The sequence below is a fragment of the Oncorhynchus tshawytscha genome, linkage group LG06 (assembly GCF_018296145.1).
Source record: "Oncorhynchus tshawytscha isolate Ot180627B linkage group LG06, Otsh_v2.0, whole genome shotgun sequence".
Classification (NCBI taxonomy): Eukaryota; Metazoa; Chordata; class Actinopteri; order Salmoniformes; family Salmonidae; genus Oncorhynchus; species Oncorhynchus tshawytscha.
In genome coordinates this window covers 4973879-4992446 of record NC_056434.1, presented here as the reverse complement: position 1 = coordinate 4992446, position 18568 = coordinate 4973879, and the positions used below count along the sequence as shown (strand labels likewise).

Here is an 18568-nt window from a genome sequence, read left to right as displayed (position 1 = left end):
CTGGACTACATTACCCAGAGACACAGATTACTCCTGGGCTACAGCACCCAGAGACACAGATTACTCCTGGGCTACATTGCGCAGATATACAGATTACTCCTGGACTACATTACCCAGAGACACAGATTACTCCTGGGCTACAGCACCCAGAGACACAGATTACTCCTTGGGTACAGCCCCCTTAGACACAGATTTCTCCTGGGCTACATTACCCAGATACACAGTTTACTCCTGGACTACATTACCCAGAGACACAGATTACTCCTGGGCTACAGCCCCCTTAGACACAGATTTCTCCAGGGCTACATTACCCAGATACACAGCTTACTCCTGGACTACATTACCCAGAGACACAGATTACTCCTGGACTACATTACCCAGATACACAGATTACTCCTGGACTACATTACCCAGATACACAGATTACTCCTGGACTACATTACCCAGATACACCGATTACTCCTGGGCTACAGCCCCCTTAGACACAGATTACTCCTGGACTACATTACCCAGATACACAGATTACTCCTGGACTACATTACCCAGAGACACAGATTACTCCTGGGCTACATCACCCAGATACACAGATTACTCCTGGGCTACAGCCCCCTTAGACACAGATTACTCCTGGACTACATTACCCTTAGACACAGATTTCTCCTGGGCTACAGCCCCCTTAGACACAGATTACTCCTGGGCACCAGCCCCCAGAGACACAGATTACTTCTGGACTACATTACCCAGAGACACAGATTACTCCTGGGCTACAGCACCCAGAGACATAGTTGAGAATGTCATATGTAGGATTATCATATAAGTAGAAAACATCAAAAAACAATGAATCCAAATTGTAGTGGTGTCTTGGTTAATCATGTTGATGGATGTTTATCTAACACATTCTCTCCCCACAGCCCGAGGACATCAACTTTGCTGGCCAGCAGCAGGTGTACAAGGACATTGGTGAGGAGATGCTGCTCCATGCCTTCGAGGGATACAACGTCTGTATCTTTGCCTATGGCCAGACCGGATCTGGGAAGTCCTACACCATGATGGGCAAGCCGGACTTGAAGAACCAGGAAGGAATTATCCCTCTGGTCAGCATATACTGTTACCTCTAACACCAGGGTTACAACATTTCAGTAACTTAAAAAAAAAATCCCTGGTTTTCCCAGATGGAACATTGCCAGAATCCTGAATTCTCCAACCGGAATTGCTGGATAACCAGGGAATTTTCGGAAAGTTAGCGAATCATTCACTTAGCTCTCCATGCCTAAACACAAAAAGGACAGGTGTTGGAAATGAATGAAAGATAAATTGTGGTGCAACACATTGGATGGTTGATTATTCAATGTGTCAATGTGTTCGTATCTGTCCCCCGTGCATACAAACCAAATATCAGTTGATAATAAATGCTCACTGCAAACCTTTTGATCTCTTGCTCCCTCTAGATGTGTGAAGACCTTTTCACCAAATTCAAGGACTGTAATAATGACAACACCAAGTCCTACTCTGTGGAGGTACGTACAGTTAACATACAGGGCTTCTTTATTGGTTCCCACTACCCATCATGTCACATCCTGTCTTCCTGTAAGGGTCCACTTCCTCTCACTATGGCTTTTTTCTTAATTATTTTCCATCTTTCCTCAATTCTTAGCATCTCCTTGCCTCCTTCTCAAAACACATTGAAGCCATGGATCCATAGTCCCTCCAAGAATATGAGGAGAGAGGACATGAGGAATTTAAGAAAGATGAAACGAGAAAGAACCTGTGGGAGATGTGACTCTTCGTGACCTCTCCTGTGTTCTAACCCTTTTATGCCCCTCCCCCTCCCTCTCTCCTCCTCAGGTGAGCTATATGGAAATCTACTGTGAGCGTGTGCGTGACCTCCTGAACCCTAAGAATAAGGGGAACCTGCGTGTGAGGGAACACCCCCTGATGGGGCCCTACGTAGAGGACCTATCCAAGCTGGCCGTCACCTCCTACAACGACATCCAGGACCTCATGGACTCTGGAAACAAGGCCAGGTGAGTGGATGGATGGATTGATGGATGGGTTGATGGTTAGATAGGTAGATGTACAGTGTATGTATGGGTAGGTGGATGCGTGGATGGATGGGCAGGTGGGTTGATGAATCAGAATCAGAAAACTTAATTGCCATGCAACATTGCCATTTTATTTTATTTATTTCATTTCACCATTATTTAACCAGGTGGCCAGTTGAGAACACCTTTATTTAACCAGGTGGCCAGTTGAGAACACCTTTATTTAACCAGGTGGCCAGTTGAGAACAAGTTCTCATTTACAATTGCGACCTGGCCAAGATAAAGCAAAGCAGTTCGACAGATACAACGACATAGAGTTACACATGGAGTAAAACAAACATACAGTCAATAATACAGTATAAACAAGTCTATATACAATGTGAGCAAATGAGGTGAGAAGGGAGGTAAAGGCAAAAAAGGCCATGGTGGCAAAGTAAATACAATATAGCAAGTAAAACACTGGAATGGTAGTTTTGCAATGGAAGAATGTGCAAAGTAGAAATAAAAATAATGGGGTGCAAAGGAGCAAAATAAATAAATTAATTAAAATTGGCGCTGGGGTAGAGCTGCCGTCTTATTGGCTCTCAACCAGTCATGCTATTTTGTAGTTTCTTCGTATTGTTCGTAACTTTCTTTGTACATAATGTTGCTGCTACTGTCTCTTATGACCGAAAAGAGCTTCTGGACATCAGAACAGAACATAAGAACAGAACATCAGAACAGGACATCAGAACAGGACATCAGAACAGAACACCAGAACATCAGAACAGAACATCAGAACAGAACATCAGAACTGGGATTACTCACCTCTAATTGGACGAGGAGTTCTTCTTCAATGAGTCGGACGCAATGGATATACTGCAGACACCCAACCAGGCCCTGATCCCCGTGATTCCATGGCGAAGAAAACTGAGATTTCGAGGCAAAAGATCGGGGTGCCTTGTGAGGATCAGGTGACGAGTGGCCTTCCGTCCTGCTAGCTAACGTTCAATCGATGGAAAATAAATGGGACTAACTGAAGGCACGGCATATCCTACCAACGGGACATTAAAAACTGTAATATCTTATGTTTCACCAAGTCTGGGCTGAATGACGACATCAAGAACATACAGCTGTTATACACTGTATCGGCAGGATAGAACAGACGCACAGCTGGTGCACGATATCTAAGAAAAGTCTCAAAGTTTTGCTCGCCTGAGGTAGAGTATCTCATGGTAAGCTGTAGACCACACTATCTACCTAGAGAGTTTTCATCTGTTTTTTTTCGTAGCTGTCTACATACCACCGCAGAGCGAGGTTGGCACTAAAACTGCACTAAATGAGCTGTATACCACCATAAGCAAACAGGAAAACGCTCACCCAGAGGCGGCGCTCCTAGTGGCCGGGGACTTTAATGCATGGAAACTTAAATCAGTTTAACATAATTTCTATCAACATGTTAAATTTGCAACCAGAGGGAAAAAAAATTCTAGACCACCTTTACTCCACACACAGAGACAGATAAAAAGCTCTCCCTCGCCCTCCATTTGGTAATTCTGACCATAACTCTATCCTCCTGATTCCTGCTTACAAGCAAAAATTAAAGCAGGAAGCAACAGTGACTTGGTCTATAAGTGGTCAAATGAAGCAGATGCTAAACTACAGGACTGTTTTGCTAGCACAGGCTAGAAAATGTTCCCGAGATTATTCCGATGGCATTGAGGAGTACTCCACATCAGTCACTGGCTTTATCAATAAGTGCATTGAGGACGCCGTCCCCACAGCGACTGCACGTACATACCCCAACCAGAAGCCATGGATTACAGGCAACATTCGCACTGAGCTAAAGGGTAGAGCTGCCGCTTTCAAGGAGCGGGACTCTATCCCGGAAGCTTATAAGAAATCCTGCTATGCCCTCGACGAACTATCAAACAGTCAAAGTGTCAATACAAGACTAAGATCGAATCGTACGACACCGGTTCCGACGCTCGTCGGATGTGGCAGGGCTTGCTATTACAGACTACAAAGTGAAGCACAGCCGAGAGCTGCCCAGTGAGCTAAATCATTTATATGCTCGCTTCGAGGCAAGTAACGCTGACACATGCATGAGAGCATCAGCTGTTCCGAATGAATGTGTGATCACGCTCTCCACAGCCGATGTGAGTAAGACCTTTAAACATGTCAACATTCACAAGGCCGCTGGACCAGACGGATTACCAGGAAGTGTACTCCGAGCATGCGCTGACCAACTGGCAAGTGTCTTCACTGACACTTTTAACCTCTCCCTTTCTGAGTCTGTAATACCAACATGTGCGGAGGCAGGGTAGCCTAGTGGTTAGAGCGTGTGACTAGTAACCGGAAGGTTGCAAGTTCAAACCCCCGAGTTGACAAGGTACAAATCTGTCGTTCTGCCCCTGAACAGGCAGTTAACCCACTGTCCCTAGGCCGTCATTGAAAATAAGAATTTGTTCTTAACTGACTTGCCTAGTTAAATAAAGGTAAAATAAATTTTAAAAATGTTTCAAGTAGACCACCATAGTGCCTGTTCCTAAGAACACCGAGGTAACTTGCCTAAATGACTACCGACCCATAGCACTCATGTCTGTAGCCATGAAAGGCTGGTCATGGCTCACATCAACACCAGAAACCCTAGACCCACTCCAATATGCATACCGCCCCAACAGATCCACAGATGATGGAATCTCTATTGCACTCCACACTGCCCTTTTGTCACATGAGATGATGCTGGAGAGACGAAGCAGGTACGGGGAATAACGTTGAATAAATAACGAGACAAGCACAGCTTCAGCAAACAGAAACTAAGACAAAAACAATGAATGCAGCAGCAGGGAACAGACAAATATAGGGGAGGAAATAAACATGTGTTAAGTGAGTCCAGGTGATTCCTATAACGCTGATGTTGAGGGAGGGCAGGTGTGACTGATGGACGGCAGGAACGTGTGATGCAGGGTAATCTGGCGCCCTCAAGCGCCAGGGGAAAGGAAGACCAGGAGAAGACATGACACCTTTCCTACCTGGACAAAAGGAACACCTATGTGAGAATTCTGTTCATTGACTACCGCTCAGCGTTCAACACCATAGTTCCCACAAAGCTCATCACTAAGCTAAGGACCCTGGGACTAAAGACCTCCTTCTGCAACTGGATCCTGGACTTCCTGACGGGCCGCCCCTAGGAGGTAAGGGTAGGTAACAACACATCCGCCACCCTGATCCTCAACACGGGGGCCCCTCAGGGGTGCGTGCTCAGTTCCCTCCTGCACTCCCTGTTCACCCACGACTTCATGACTGCACAGCCAGGCACAACTCCAACACCATCATTAAGTTTGCTGATGACACAACAGTGGTAGGCCTGATCACGACAATGATGAGACAGCCAATAGGGAGGAGGTAAGACTGCTCGGCCTGCGACCACAAGTCACGAAAGAGGGTAGTGCGTACGGCCCAGTACATCACCGGGGCCAAGATCCCTGTCATCCTGGACCTCTATACCAGGCGGTGTCAGAGGAAGGCCCTAGTCATAGACTGTTCTCTCTGCTACCGCACGGCAAGCGGTACTGGAGCGCCAAGTCGAGGTCCATGAGGCTTCTAAAAAGCTTCTATCCCCAAGCCATAAGACTCCTGAAAATCTAATCAAATGGCTACCCAGACTATTTGCAACCCCCCTCCCATACGCTGCTTCTACTCTCTGTTATTATCTATGCATGGTCACTTTAATAACCCTACCTGCATGTACATAACTACCTCAATTACCCGGTGCCCCCGCACATTGACACATTGACACATTGACTCTGTACTGGTACCCCCTGTATATAGTCTCCACATTGACTCTGTACTGGTACCCCCTGTATATAGTCTCCACATTGACTCTGTACCGTAACACCATGTATATAGCCTCCACATTGACTCTGTACCATAATACCCTGTATATAGCCTCCACATTGACTCTGTACCGTAACACCCTGTATATAGCCTCCACATTGACTCTGTACCGTAATACCTTGTATATAGCCTCCACATTGACTCTGTACCATAACACCCTGTATATAGCCTCCACGTTGACTCTGTACCGGTACCCCCTGTATATAGCCTCCACATTGACCCTGTACCGGTACCCCTGTATATAGCCTCCACATTGACTCTGTACCGTAATACGCTGTATATAGCCTCCACATTGACTCTGTACCGGTACCCCTGTATATAGCCTCCACATTGACTCTGTACCGGTACCTCCTGTATATTGCCTCCACATTGACTCTGTACCGGTACCCCCTGTATATAGCCTCCACATTGACTCTGTACCGGTACCTCCTGTATATAGCCTCCACATTGACTCTGTACCATAATACTCTGTATATAGCCTCCACTTTGACTCTGTACCATAATACTCTGTATATAGCCTCCACATTGACTCTGTACCGTAATACTCTGTATATAGCCTCCACTTTGACTCTGTACCATAATACTCTGTATATAGCCTCCACATTGACTCTGTACCATAATACTCTGTATATAGCCTCCACATTGACTCTGTACCGGTACCCCCTGTATATAGCCTCCACATTGACTCTGTACCGGTCCCCCATGTATATATCCTCCACATTGACTCTGTACCGGAATACCCTGTATATAGCCTCCACATTGACTCTGTACCATAATACTCTGTATATAGCCTCCACGTTGACTCTGTACCATAATACTCTGTATATAGCCTCCACGTTGACTCTGTACCATAATACTCTGTATATAGCCTCCACATTGACTCTGTACCGGTACCCCCTGTATATAGCCTCCACATTGACTCTGTACCGGTACCCCCTGTATATATCCTCCACATTGATTCTGTACCGTAACACCCTGTATATAGCCTCTACATTGACTCTGAACCGGTACCCCCCTGTATATATCCTCCACATTGATTCTGTACCGTAACACCCTGTATATATCCTCCACATTGACTCTGTACCGGTACCCCCCTGTATATATCCTCCACATTGACTCTGTACCATAATACTCTGTATATAGCCTCCACGTTGACTCTGTACCATAATACTCTGTATATAGCCTCCACATTGACTCTGTACCATAATACTCTGTATATAGCCTCCACGTTGACTCTGTACCATAATACTCTGTATATAGCCTCCACATTGACTCTGTACCGTAATACTCTGTATATAGCCTCCACGTTGACTCTGTACCATAATACTCTGTATATAACCCAACTTCTGTTATTTACTGTTGCTTTTTAATTACTTGTTTTTCTTCCCTTACTTTTTAAAACGTTTTTTTCTTAAAACTGCATTGCTTGGGAAGGGCTTGTAAGTAAGCATTTCATTGTAAGGTCTACATCTGTTGTATGCAGCACGTGACAAATAACATTTGATTTGATTTGAAACCATGTTTACTAGGAATATATCTTGGCGTTGGATGGATGGATGGATGGATGGATGGATGGATGGATGGATGGATGGATGATTGAACGGATGGACTAAGGATGGATGATATATGACGGCCAGGGTTTATTTTCTTTGGGGTGTTTGGGTTTGTCAGTAATTCAAATGGGATTTTATTCTAAAGATTGTGGCTTTGTTCCAATATCCACACTAGCAATACCACTTAGCCTCAGGCATTATACTGAGCCTGCATTCTAAATGGAACACAGGCTCTGTTTGAGAAGGTTTGGTTTGAGTCCCATATATCTCTCTATTCCCTATGTAGTGCACTACTTTTGAACATAGGGGGCTACGTTTCCGTTTGGGATGCAACCTTGGTGAGGTGACGTTTCCATACTGTACCATGTTGGCCCCGAATTAATAGAGTCATTAATTACAAAATGTCGTGTCGATGAGGGAATTTACTGCATGGGAAGACTTGAACTAACTAACAGACCAGAATAGATGTTCATTAACTAACATGTTAAAGACATGGTGGGGGTAGAGCGTAGATGGGGAAAACTAGGATACTCCAGCAGAAAGACAGGACAAACAAAGCAACAATGAATGATTGAAGTTCCAGACTTGTCCGTGCTGCAACTGTAAGGGGTGTGTAACTGGTGGCAGTGAAACAAGACTCTGTAAAGGGGTGTGTAACTGGTGGCAGTGAAACAAGACTCTGTAAAGGGGTGTGTAACTGGTGGCAGTGAAACAAGACTCTGTAAAGGGGTGTGTAACTGGTGGCAGTGAAACAAGACTCTGTAAAGTGGTGTGTAACTGGTGGCAGTGAAACAAGACTCTGTAAGGGGGTGTGTAACTGGTGGCAGTGAAACAAGACTCTGTAAAGGGGTGTGTAACTGGTGGCAGTGAAACAAGACTCTGTAAAGGGGTGTGTAACTGGTGGCAGTGAAACAAGACTCTGTAAAGGGGGATGTAACTGGTGGCAGTGAAACAAGACTCTGTAAAGGGGGTGTAACTGGTGGCAGTGAAACAAGACTCTGTAAAGGGGTGTGTAACTGGTGGCAGTGAAACAAGACTCTGTAAAGGGGTGTGTAACTGGTGGCAGTGAAACAAGACTCTGCAAAGGGGTGTGTAACTTGTGGCAGTGAAACAAGACTCTGTAAAGGGGTGTGTAACTGCAGTGAAACAAGACTCTGTAAAGGGGTGTGTAACTTGTGGCAGTGAAACAAGACTCTGTAAAGGGGTGTGTAACTGGTGGCAGTGAAACAAGACTCTGTAAAGGGGTGTGTAACTGGAGGCAGTGAAACAAGACTCTGTAAAGGGGTGTGTTGCAGTGAAACAAGACTCTGTAAAGGGGTGTGTAACTGGTGGCAGTGAAACAAGACTCTGTAAAGGGGTGTGTAACTGGTGGCAGTGAAACAAGACTCTGTAAAGGGGTGTGTAACTGGTGGCAGTGAAACAAGACTCTGTAAAGGGGTGTAACTGGTGGCAACTGGTGGCAGTGAAACAAGACTCTGTAAAGGGGTGTAACTGGTGGCAGTGAAACAAGACTCTGTAAAGGGGTGTGTAACTGGTGGCAGTGAAACAAGACTCTGTAAAGGGGTGTGTAACTGGTGGCAGTGAAACAAGACTCTGTAAAGGGGTGTGTAACTGGTGGCAGTGAAACAAGACTCTGTAAAGGGGTGTGTAACTGGTGGCAGTGAAACAAGACTCTGTAAAGGGGTGTAACTGGTGCAGTGAAACAAGACTCTGTAAAGGGGTGTGTAACTGGTGGCAGTGAAACAAGACTCTGTAAAGGGGTGTGTAACTGGTGGCAGTGAAACAAGACTCTGTAAAGGGGTGTGTAACTGGTGGCAGTGAAGTCAGATGCAGGAGAGCAGAACTAGGTAATAGCCAGAGCCGTTTAATTTCAAAACCAACGGCATAAAGAAATAAACAAACCCCGACGCGATACCAGTAAACAAGTGCACAAGCACTTACAAACAAATAATTCCGCACAAAGACATGGGGGGGAACAGAGAATTAAATACACAACACTTCATGAGGGAAATGAGAACCAGGTGTGTGTAGGAAAACAAGACAAAACAAATGGAAAATGAAAAGTGGATGGACGATGGCTAGGAGACCGGTGACGCCGAACGCCGCCCGAACAAGGAGAGGAACCGACTTCGGTGGAAGTCGTGACAGCAACACATTGGAACCAAATCCCATTGCTCTGTCAATGATAAATGACTCAATGATTCATGAATCAATTAATGAATCAACTGATTTCTCTACGTCAGGCAGTTCAGTAACATTTGAAATCTCCATTGACTTACTGACGTGTACCATCTTGATCTGTAGCAGTACACACTTCAGTGTAGATACATCAGTCAGACAGCACTGTGCTCTGTCCATCCATCTACCCCTCCACTGTGCTGGGTCCATCCATTCACAGGCCTCTACCGAGGTGTCAGGCCTCTACCGAGGTGTCAGGGCTCTACCGAGGTGGCAGGCCTCTACCGAGGTGTCAGGGCTCTACCGAGGTGGCAGGGCTCTACCGAGGTGTCAGGCCTCTACCGAGGTGTCAGGGCTCTACCGAGGTGTCAGGCCTCTACCGAGGTGGCAGGGCTCTACCCAGGTGTCAGGGCTCTACCGAGGTGTCAGGCCTCTACCGAGGTGTCATGGCTCTACCGAGGTGTCAGGCCTCTACCGAGGTGTCAGGGCTCTACCGAGGTGTCAGGGCTCTACCGAGGTGTCAGGCCTCTACCGAGGTGGCAGGGCTCTACCCAGGTGTCAGGGCTCTACCGAGGTGTCAGGCCTCTACCGAGGTGTCATGGCTCTACCGAGGTGTCAGGCCTCTACCGAGGTGTCAGGCCTCTACCGAGGTGTCAGGGCTCTACCGAGGTGTCAGGGCTGTACCGAGGTGGCAGGCCTCTACCGAGGTGTCAGGTGTCAGGCCTCTACCGAGGTGTCAGGCCTCTACCGAGGTGTCAGGGCTCTACCGAGGTGTCAGGGCTCTACCGAGGTGTCAGGGCTCTACCGAGGTGTCAGGGCTCTACCGAGGTGTCAGGGCTCTACCGACGTGTCAAGCCTCTACCGAGGTGTCAGGATCGAACACTGTATTTCCAGTTCTTTCTGTGTTTCATCCCAATGTGAAAAGAGCAGCAGGATGGAAAATAGAAATGGTTGTGTTGCACTGCGACTCTCTACCTCACGATATCACTCAATGCTGCTTGGACAGAACTTTAGGCTCCCTACGAATTACCACATTGTCTCTGGTCTCATTAGCTCTAAGCTAACCATAGCAACTAAACAGTAGCAGAACCAGTCGCTGATGGCCCCGCTTAAAACGCCTCACGTTGAATGTGTTATTAGGAAGATGATAATTGATGTTTTGGTTGCTAGAGAGCGTTAGGGGAAATTAGTTTTAATTTGTCTGTCATTTGGCATATCTTGTTGAAATTAATTTTTGCGCCCGAATAAAACTGTTCACCGTGGAGGCTTGTATGCTTTATTAGCAAGATGTATCATTGATCTCAAATGACTCAGACATTTCACTTGTTATTGTTCTTCTGTCTCAACGTGAGTAGATTTCACTAGTGTTACATCAGACAGTAGGTTCTGTTGTTATTGTTCTTCTGTCTCAACGTGAGTAGATTTCACTAGTGTTACATCACACAGTAGGTTCTGTTGTTATTGTTCTTCTGTCTCAACGTGAGTAGATTTCACTAGTGTTACATCACACAGTAGGTTCTGTTGTTATTGTTCTTCTGTCTCAACGTGAGTAGATTTCACTAGTGTTACATCACACAGTAGGTTCTGTTGTTATTGTTCTTCTGTCTCAACGTGAGTAGATTTCACTAGTGTTACATCACACAGTAGGTTCTGTGCATACCAGTCCCATCGGGCGGCGCACAATTGGCCTCAGCGTCGTCCGGGTTACGGTTTGGCCGGGGTAAGCCGTCATTGTAAAATAAGAATTTGTTCTTAACTGACTTGCCAAGTTAAATATATGTTAAATAAATGTTAAATATATGTTAGATATATGTTAGATAAATGTTAAATATACGTTAGATATATGTTAAATATATGTTAAATAAATGTTAGATAAATGTTAGATAAATGTTAAATATATGTTAAATATATGTTAGATATATGTTAGATAAATGTTAGATAAATGTTAAATATATGTTAAATATATGTTAGATATATGTTAAATATATGTTAAATAAATGTTAGATAAATGTTAGATAAATGTTAAATATATGTTAAATATATGTTAGATATATGTTAGATAAATGTTAAATATATATGTTAAATATATGTTAAATATATGTTAGATATGTTAGATAAATGTTAGATAAATAACTAAAAAGGGCATTACACGGTAGGTTCTGTACACTGTCTGGAAATCGAATCTATGGAAAGGTGTGGGAACCTCTGACATTGGAAATCTGATTGGTGAACTCAGAGGTATTTCTGTGGTGTTTCATAATGCAGTATGCTCTGTCATGTTCAGTGGCGCACCAAGGACAAATGAGTGTTTCTTATTGGACAAGTCCAGGAACGTTACTTCCTGTTTCAGTCACTTTTCTTCAGTTTGGTACCAAGTGAACATTACCCAACGTTCCCTTGTCCTCTGCAGGACGGTGGCCGCCACCAACATGAACGAGACCAGCAGTCGCTCCCACGCCGTGTTCAACATTATCTTCACGCAGAAACGCCTCGACGCTGAGACTGATAACACCTCAGAGAAGGTAGGAAGGGCGCCGTCTCAGCCCGAGGGGTCTCTCTTCATTTACAGTACAATAAAATGCAACCAGAGCTCTCTCTCCTCATCTCTTCTAAAAATATCAGAGGGATGCCAAAGAGAAGGGATGGGAGGAGTTTGAGAAAACTATGTTAGAGATTCATCCCATCTCCCTTAGCTGCTTGAACTCTGTGACTTGAAGCCTGTTGGAGAAAAAAAAAGCTATTCATCGCTGTTTTTGCTACCAGTTGTGGGGCTGCCGCTTGCCTCTGAGTCTGAGGGCGCTTGGAAATGTGTCTGTGGCATTGTGAGGGAGGGTGTCTCGTGCCAACTGTTGAATGAATTAGTTTTGAAAATAAATGACTTTGGCTGGCGTTTTCAGTCAACTCATGCGTTTCTCTGCGTTACCATTGATGTTTTCTGTCACAGGTCAGCAAAATCAGCCTGGTGGATTTGGCCGGCAGCGAGAGGGCAGACTCCACAGGCGCCAAGGGGACCCGGCTCAAGGTGAGACGTTCTCCTTCCTCTTCCTCCTCCTCCTCTCCCTCTGCTTCTCTGTTGCATAGTTCAAGTTTTTAGTCTATTTGTTCATGTGTAAGGAATACATTTAAAATCTTGCAATTGGATATACTGCTGGCAGTGAGGACCCCTATACCTAGGGTGTATATTGGTGAAAGGATTGAGTTGCTGTTGACTATATTAACCATGTTGACCATGTACACCATGTTGACTATATTGATCATGTTGACCATATTAACCATGTTGACCATATTGACCATGTTGACCATGTACACCATATTGACCATGTTGACCATGTTGACCATGTTGACCATATTGACCATGTTGACCATATTGACCATGTTGACCATGTTGACCATATTGACCATGTTGACCATATTGACCATGTTGACCATGTTGACCATATTGACCATGTTGACCATGACCATATGACCATGTTGACCATATTGACCATGTTGACCATGTTGACCATGTTGACCATATTGACCATGTACACCATGTTGACCATGTTGACCATGTTGACCATGTTGACCATGTTGACCACGTTGACCATATTGACCATGTTGACCATGTTGACCATGTACACCATATTGACCATGTTGACCACGTTGACCATATTGACCATGTTGACCATATTGACCATGTTGACCATATACACCATGTTGGTCATATTGACCATGTTGACCATATTACTCCTTGACTGCTACAGGAAGGAGCGAACATCAACAAATCACTGACCACACTGGGGAAAGTAATCTCTGCTTTGGCCGAAGTGGTAAGTATCATTTTTATGTAATATATCAAACATGCATCATTCATCATTTTTTGGACAATATATAAGGTGGAAATTAATGCTTCTCTTTTATTATTCACTTTGTAGGATTCTGCACAAAATAAGAACAAGAAGAAAAAGAAAGTGGAGAGTCACATCCCTTACAGAGATTCTGTGTTGACCTGGCTATTGAGAGAGAACTTAGGTGGGAACCTTTAACATTACAGAGATTCTGTGTTGACTTGGCTATTGAGAGAGAACTTAGGTAGGAACCTTTAACTTTACAGAGATTCTGTGTTGACCTGGCTATTGAGAGAGAACTTAGGTAGGAACCTTTAACTTTACAGAGAGTCTGTGTTGACCTGGCTACTGAGAGAGAACTTAGGTGGGAACCTTTAACTTTACAGAGATTCTGTGTTGACCTGGCTATTGAGAGAGAACTTAGGTGGGAACCTTTAACTTTACAGAGATTCTGTGTTGACTTGGCTATTGAGAGAGAACTTAGGTGGGAACCTTTAACTTTACAGAGATTCTGTGTTGACCTGGCTATTGAGAGAGAACTTAGGTAGGAACCTTTAACTTTACAGAGATTCTGTGTTGACCTGGCTATTGAGAGAGAACTTAGGTAGGAACCTTTAACTTTACAGAGATTCTGTGTTGACTTGGCTACTGAGAGAGAACCTAGGTAGGAACCTTTAACTTTACAGAGATTCTGTGTTGACCTGGCTATTGAGAGAGAACCTAGGTAGGAACCTTTAACTTTACAGAGATTCTGTGTTGACCTGGCTACTGAGAGAGAACTTAGGTGGGAACCTTTAACTTTACAGAGAGTCTGTGTTGACCTGGCTACTGAGAGAGAACTTAGGTGGGAACCTTTAACTTTACAGAGAGTCTGTGTTGACCTGGCTACTGAGAGAGAACTTAGGTGGGAACCTTTAACTTTACAGAGAGTCTGTGTTGACCTGGCTACTGAGAGAGAACCTAGGTAGGAACCTTTAACTTTACAGAGAGTCTGTGTTGACCTGGCTACTGAGAGAGAACCTAGGTAGGAACCTTTAACTTTACAGAGAGTCTGTGTTGACCTGGCTACTGAGAGAGAACCTAGGTAGGAACCTTTAACTTTACAGAGAGTCTGTGTTGACCTGGCTATTGAGAGAGAACTTAGGTAGGAACCTTTAACTTTACAGAGAGTCTGTGTTGACCTGGCTACTGAGAGAGAACCTAGGTAGGAACCTTTAACTTTACAGAGATTCTGTGTTGACCTGGCTACTGAGAGAGAACCTAGGTAGGAACCTTTAACTTTACAGAGAGTCTGTGTTGACCTGGCTACTGAGAGAGAACTTAGGTGGGAACCTTTAACTTTACAGAGATTCTGTGTTGACCTGGCTACTGAGAGAGAACTTAGGTGAGAACCTTTAACTTTACAGAGAGTCTGTGTTGACCTGGCTACTGAGAGAGAACCTAGGTAGGAACCTTTAACTTTACAGAGAGTCTGTGTTGACCTGGCTACTGAGAGAGAACCTAGGTAGGAACCTTTAACTTTACAGAGATTCTGTGTTGACCTGGCTATTGAGAGAGAACTTAGGTAGGAACCTTTAACTTTACAGAGATTCTGTGTTGACCTGGCTATTGAGAGAGAACTTAGGTAGGAACCTTTAACTTTACAGAGAGTCTGTGTTGACCTGGCTACTGAGAGAGAACTTAGGTGGGAACCTTTAACTTTACAGAGATTCTGTGTTGACCTGGCTATTGAGAGAGAACTTAGGTGGGAACCTTTAACATTACAGAGATTCTGTGTTGACTTGGCTATTGAGAGAGAACTTAGGTAGGAACCTTTAACTTTACAGAGATTCTGTGTTGACCTGGCTATTGAGAGAGAACTTAGGTAGGAACCTTTAACTTTACAGAGATTCTGTGTTGACCTGGCTATTGAGAGAGAACTTAGGTAGGAACCTTTAACTTTACAGAGATTCTGTGTTGACCTGGCTACTGAGAGAGAACTTAGGTAGGAACCTTTAACTTTACAGAGAGTCTGTGTTGACCTGGCTATTGAGAGAGAACTTAGGTGGGAACCTTTAACTTTACAGAGATTCTGTGTTGACCTGGCTACTGAGAGAGAACCTAGGTGGGAACCTTTAACTTTACAGAGATTCTGTGTTGACCTGGCTATTGAGAGAGAACCTAGGTAGGAACCTTTAACTTTACAGAGATTCTGTGTTGACCTGGCTACTGAGAGAGAACCTAGGTAGGAACCTTTAACTTTACAGAGATTCTGTGTTGACCTGGCTACTGAGAGAGAACCTAGGTAGGAACCTTTAACTTTACAGAGAGTCTGTGTTGACCTGGCTACTGAGAGAGAACCTAGGTAGGAACCTTTAACTTTACAGAGAGTCTGTGTTGACCTGGCTACTGAGAGAGAACTTAGGTGGGAACCTTTAACTTTACAGAGATTCTGTGTTGACCTGGCTACTGAGAGAGAACTTAGGTGAGAACCTTTAACTTTACAGAGAGTCTGTGTTGACCTGGCTACTGAGAGAGAACCTAGGTAGGAACCTTTAACTTTACAGAGAGTCTGTGTTGACCTGGCTATTGAGAGAGAACTTAGGTGGGAACCTTTAACTTTACTGAGAGTCTGTGTTGACCTGGCTACTGAGAGAGAACCTAGGTAGGAACCTTTAACTTTACAGAGAGTCTGTGTTGACCTGGCTACTGAGAGAGAACTTAGGTGGGAACCTTTAACTTTACAGAGAGTCTGTGTTGACCTGGCTACTGAGAGAGAACCTAGGTAGGAACCTTTAACTTTACAGAGAGTCTGTGTTGACCTGGCTACTGAGAGAGAACCTAGGTAGGAACCTTTAACTTTACAGAGAGTCTGTGTTGACCTGGCTACTGAGAGAGAACCTAGGTAGGAACCTTTAACTTTACAGAGAGTCTGTGTTGACCTGGCTACTGAGAGAGAACCTAGGTAGGAACCTTTAACTTTACAGAGAGTCTGTGTTGACCTGGCTATTGAGAGAGAACTTAGGTGGGAACCTTTAACTTTACAGAGAGTCTGTGTTGACCTGGCTACTGAGAGAGAACCTAGGTAGGAACCTTTAACTTTACAGAGAGTCTGTGTTGACCTGGCTACTGAGAGAGAACCTAGGTAGGAACCTTTAACTTTACAGAGATTCTGTGTTGACCTGGCTACTGAGAGAGAACCTAGGTAGGAACCTTTAACTTTACAGAGAGTCTGTGTTGACCTGGCTACTGAGAGAGAACCTAGGTAGGAACCTTTAACTTTACAGAGAGTCTGTGTTGACCTGGCTACTGAGAGAGAACCTAGGTAGGAACCGATAATCTGGTCTGTGGGAGAGAATTTAGGTAGGTAAAGATAGCTATTATAACCTTCTATTAGTCCTAGTGTATGCACAGCATGTAACAGATCCTAATTAATCTTACAGATCCTAATTAATCTTACAGATCCTAGTTAATCTTACAGATCCTAATTCATCTGACAGATCCTAATTAATCTTACAGATCCTAATTCATCTGACAGATCCTAATTAATCTTACAGATCCTAATTCATCCTGACAGATCCTAATTCATCTTACAGATCCTAATTCATCTGACAGAGCCTAATTCATCTGACAGATCCTAATTAATCTGACAGAGCCTAATTCATCTGACAGATCCTAATTCATCTGACAGATCCTAATTCATCTGACAGATCCTAATTCATCTGACAGATCCTAATTCATCTGACAGATCCTAATTCATCTGACAGATCCTAATTCATCTGACAGATCCTGACAGATCAATTCATCTGACAGATCCTAATTCATCTGACAGATCCTAATTCATCTGACAGATCCTAATTCATCTGACAGATCCTAATTCATCTGACAGATCCTAATTCATCTGACAGATCCTAATTCATCTGACAGATCCTAATTCATCTGACAGATCCTAATTCATCTGACAGATCCTAATTCATCTGACAGATCCTAATTCATCTGACAGAGCCTAATTCATCTGACAGATCCTAATTAATCTTACAGATCCTAATTCATCTGACAGATCCTAATTAATCTGACAGATCCTAATTCATCTGACAGAGCCTAATTCATCTGACAGATCCTAATTCATCTGACAGATCCTAATTCATCTGACAGATCCTAATTCATCTGACAGATCCTAATTCATCTGACAGAGCCTAATTCATCTGACAGATCCTAATTCATCTGACAGATCCTAATTCATCTGACAGATCCTAATTCATCTGACAGATCCTAATTCATCTGACAGAGCCTAATTCATCTGACAGATCCTAATTCATGTAACAGATCCTAATTAATCTTACAGATCCTAATTAATCTTACAGATCCTAGTTAATCTTACAGATCCTAATTCATCTGACAGATCCTAATTAATCTTACAGATCCTAATTCATCTGACAGATCCTAATTAATCTTACAGATCCTAATTCATCCTGACAGATCCTAATTCATCTTACAGATCCTAATTCATCTGACAGATCCTAATTCATCTGACAGATCCTAATTCATCTGACAGATCCTAATTCATCTGACAGATCCTAATTCATCTGACAGAGCCTAATTCATCTGACAGATCCTAATTCATCTGACAGATCCTAATTCATCTGACAGATCCTAATTCATCTGACAGATCCTAATTCATCTGACAGAGCCTAATTCATCTGACAGATCCTAATTCATCTGACAGATCCTAATTCATCTGACAGATCCTAATTCATCTGACAGAGCCTAATTCATCTGACAGATCCTAATTCATCTGACAGAGCCTAATTCATCTGACAGATCCTAATTCATCTGACAGATCCTAATTCATCTGACAGAGCCTAATTCATCTGACAGATCCTAATTCATCTGACAGAGCCTAATTCATCTGACAGATCCTAATTCATCTGACAGATCCTAATTCATCTGACAGAGCCTAATTCATCTGACAGAGCCTAATTCATCTGACAGATCCTAATTCATCTGACAGATCCTAATTCATCTGACAGATCCTAATTCATCTGACAGATCCTAATTCATCTGACAGATCCTAATTCATCTGACAGATCCTAATTAATCTGACAGAGCC

General features: G+C 43.8%; 1 protein-coding gene across 12 annotated transcripts in view; it reads left to right on the top strand.

Moving 5' to 3' along the window:
• LOC112247640 (kinesin-like protein KIF1A) overlaps positions 1-18568 on the top strand; it is a 186484-nt gene that overhangs the window by 60177 nt on the left and 107739 nt on the right. For all 12 annotated transcript variants that reach the window (XM_042322879.1, XM_042322874.1, XM_042322876.1 and 9 more), the window contains exons 4-10: positions 912-1094; positions 1449-1517; positions 1846-2024; positions 12063-12174; positions 12597-12674; positions 13396-13461; positions 13567-13663. In XM_042322879.1, the coding sequence (XP_042178813.1) occupies positions 912-1094; positions 1449-1517; positions 1846-2024; positions 12063-12174; positions 12597-12674; positions 13396-13461; positions 13567-13663 (784 nt within the window). The remainder of the gene's footprint in view (positions 1-911; positions 1095-1448; positions 1518-1845; positions 2025-12062; positions 12175-12596; positions 12675-13395; positions 13462-13566; positions 13664-18568) is intronic.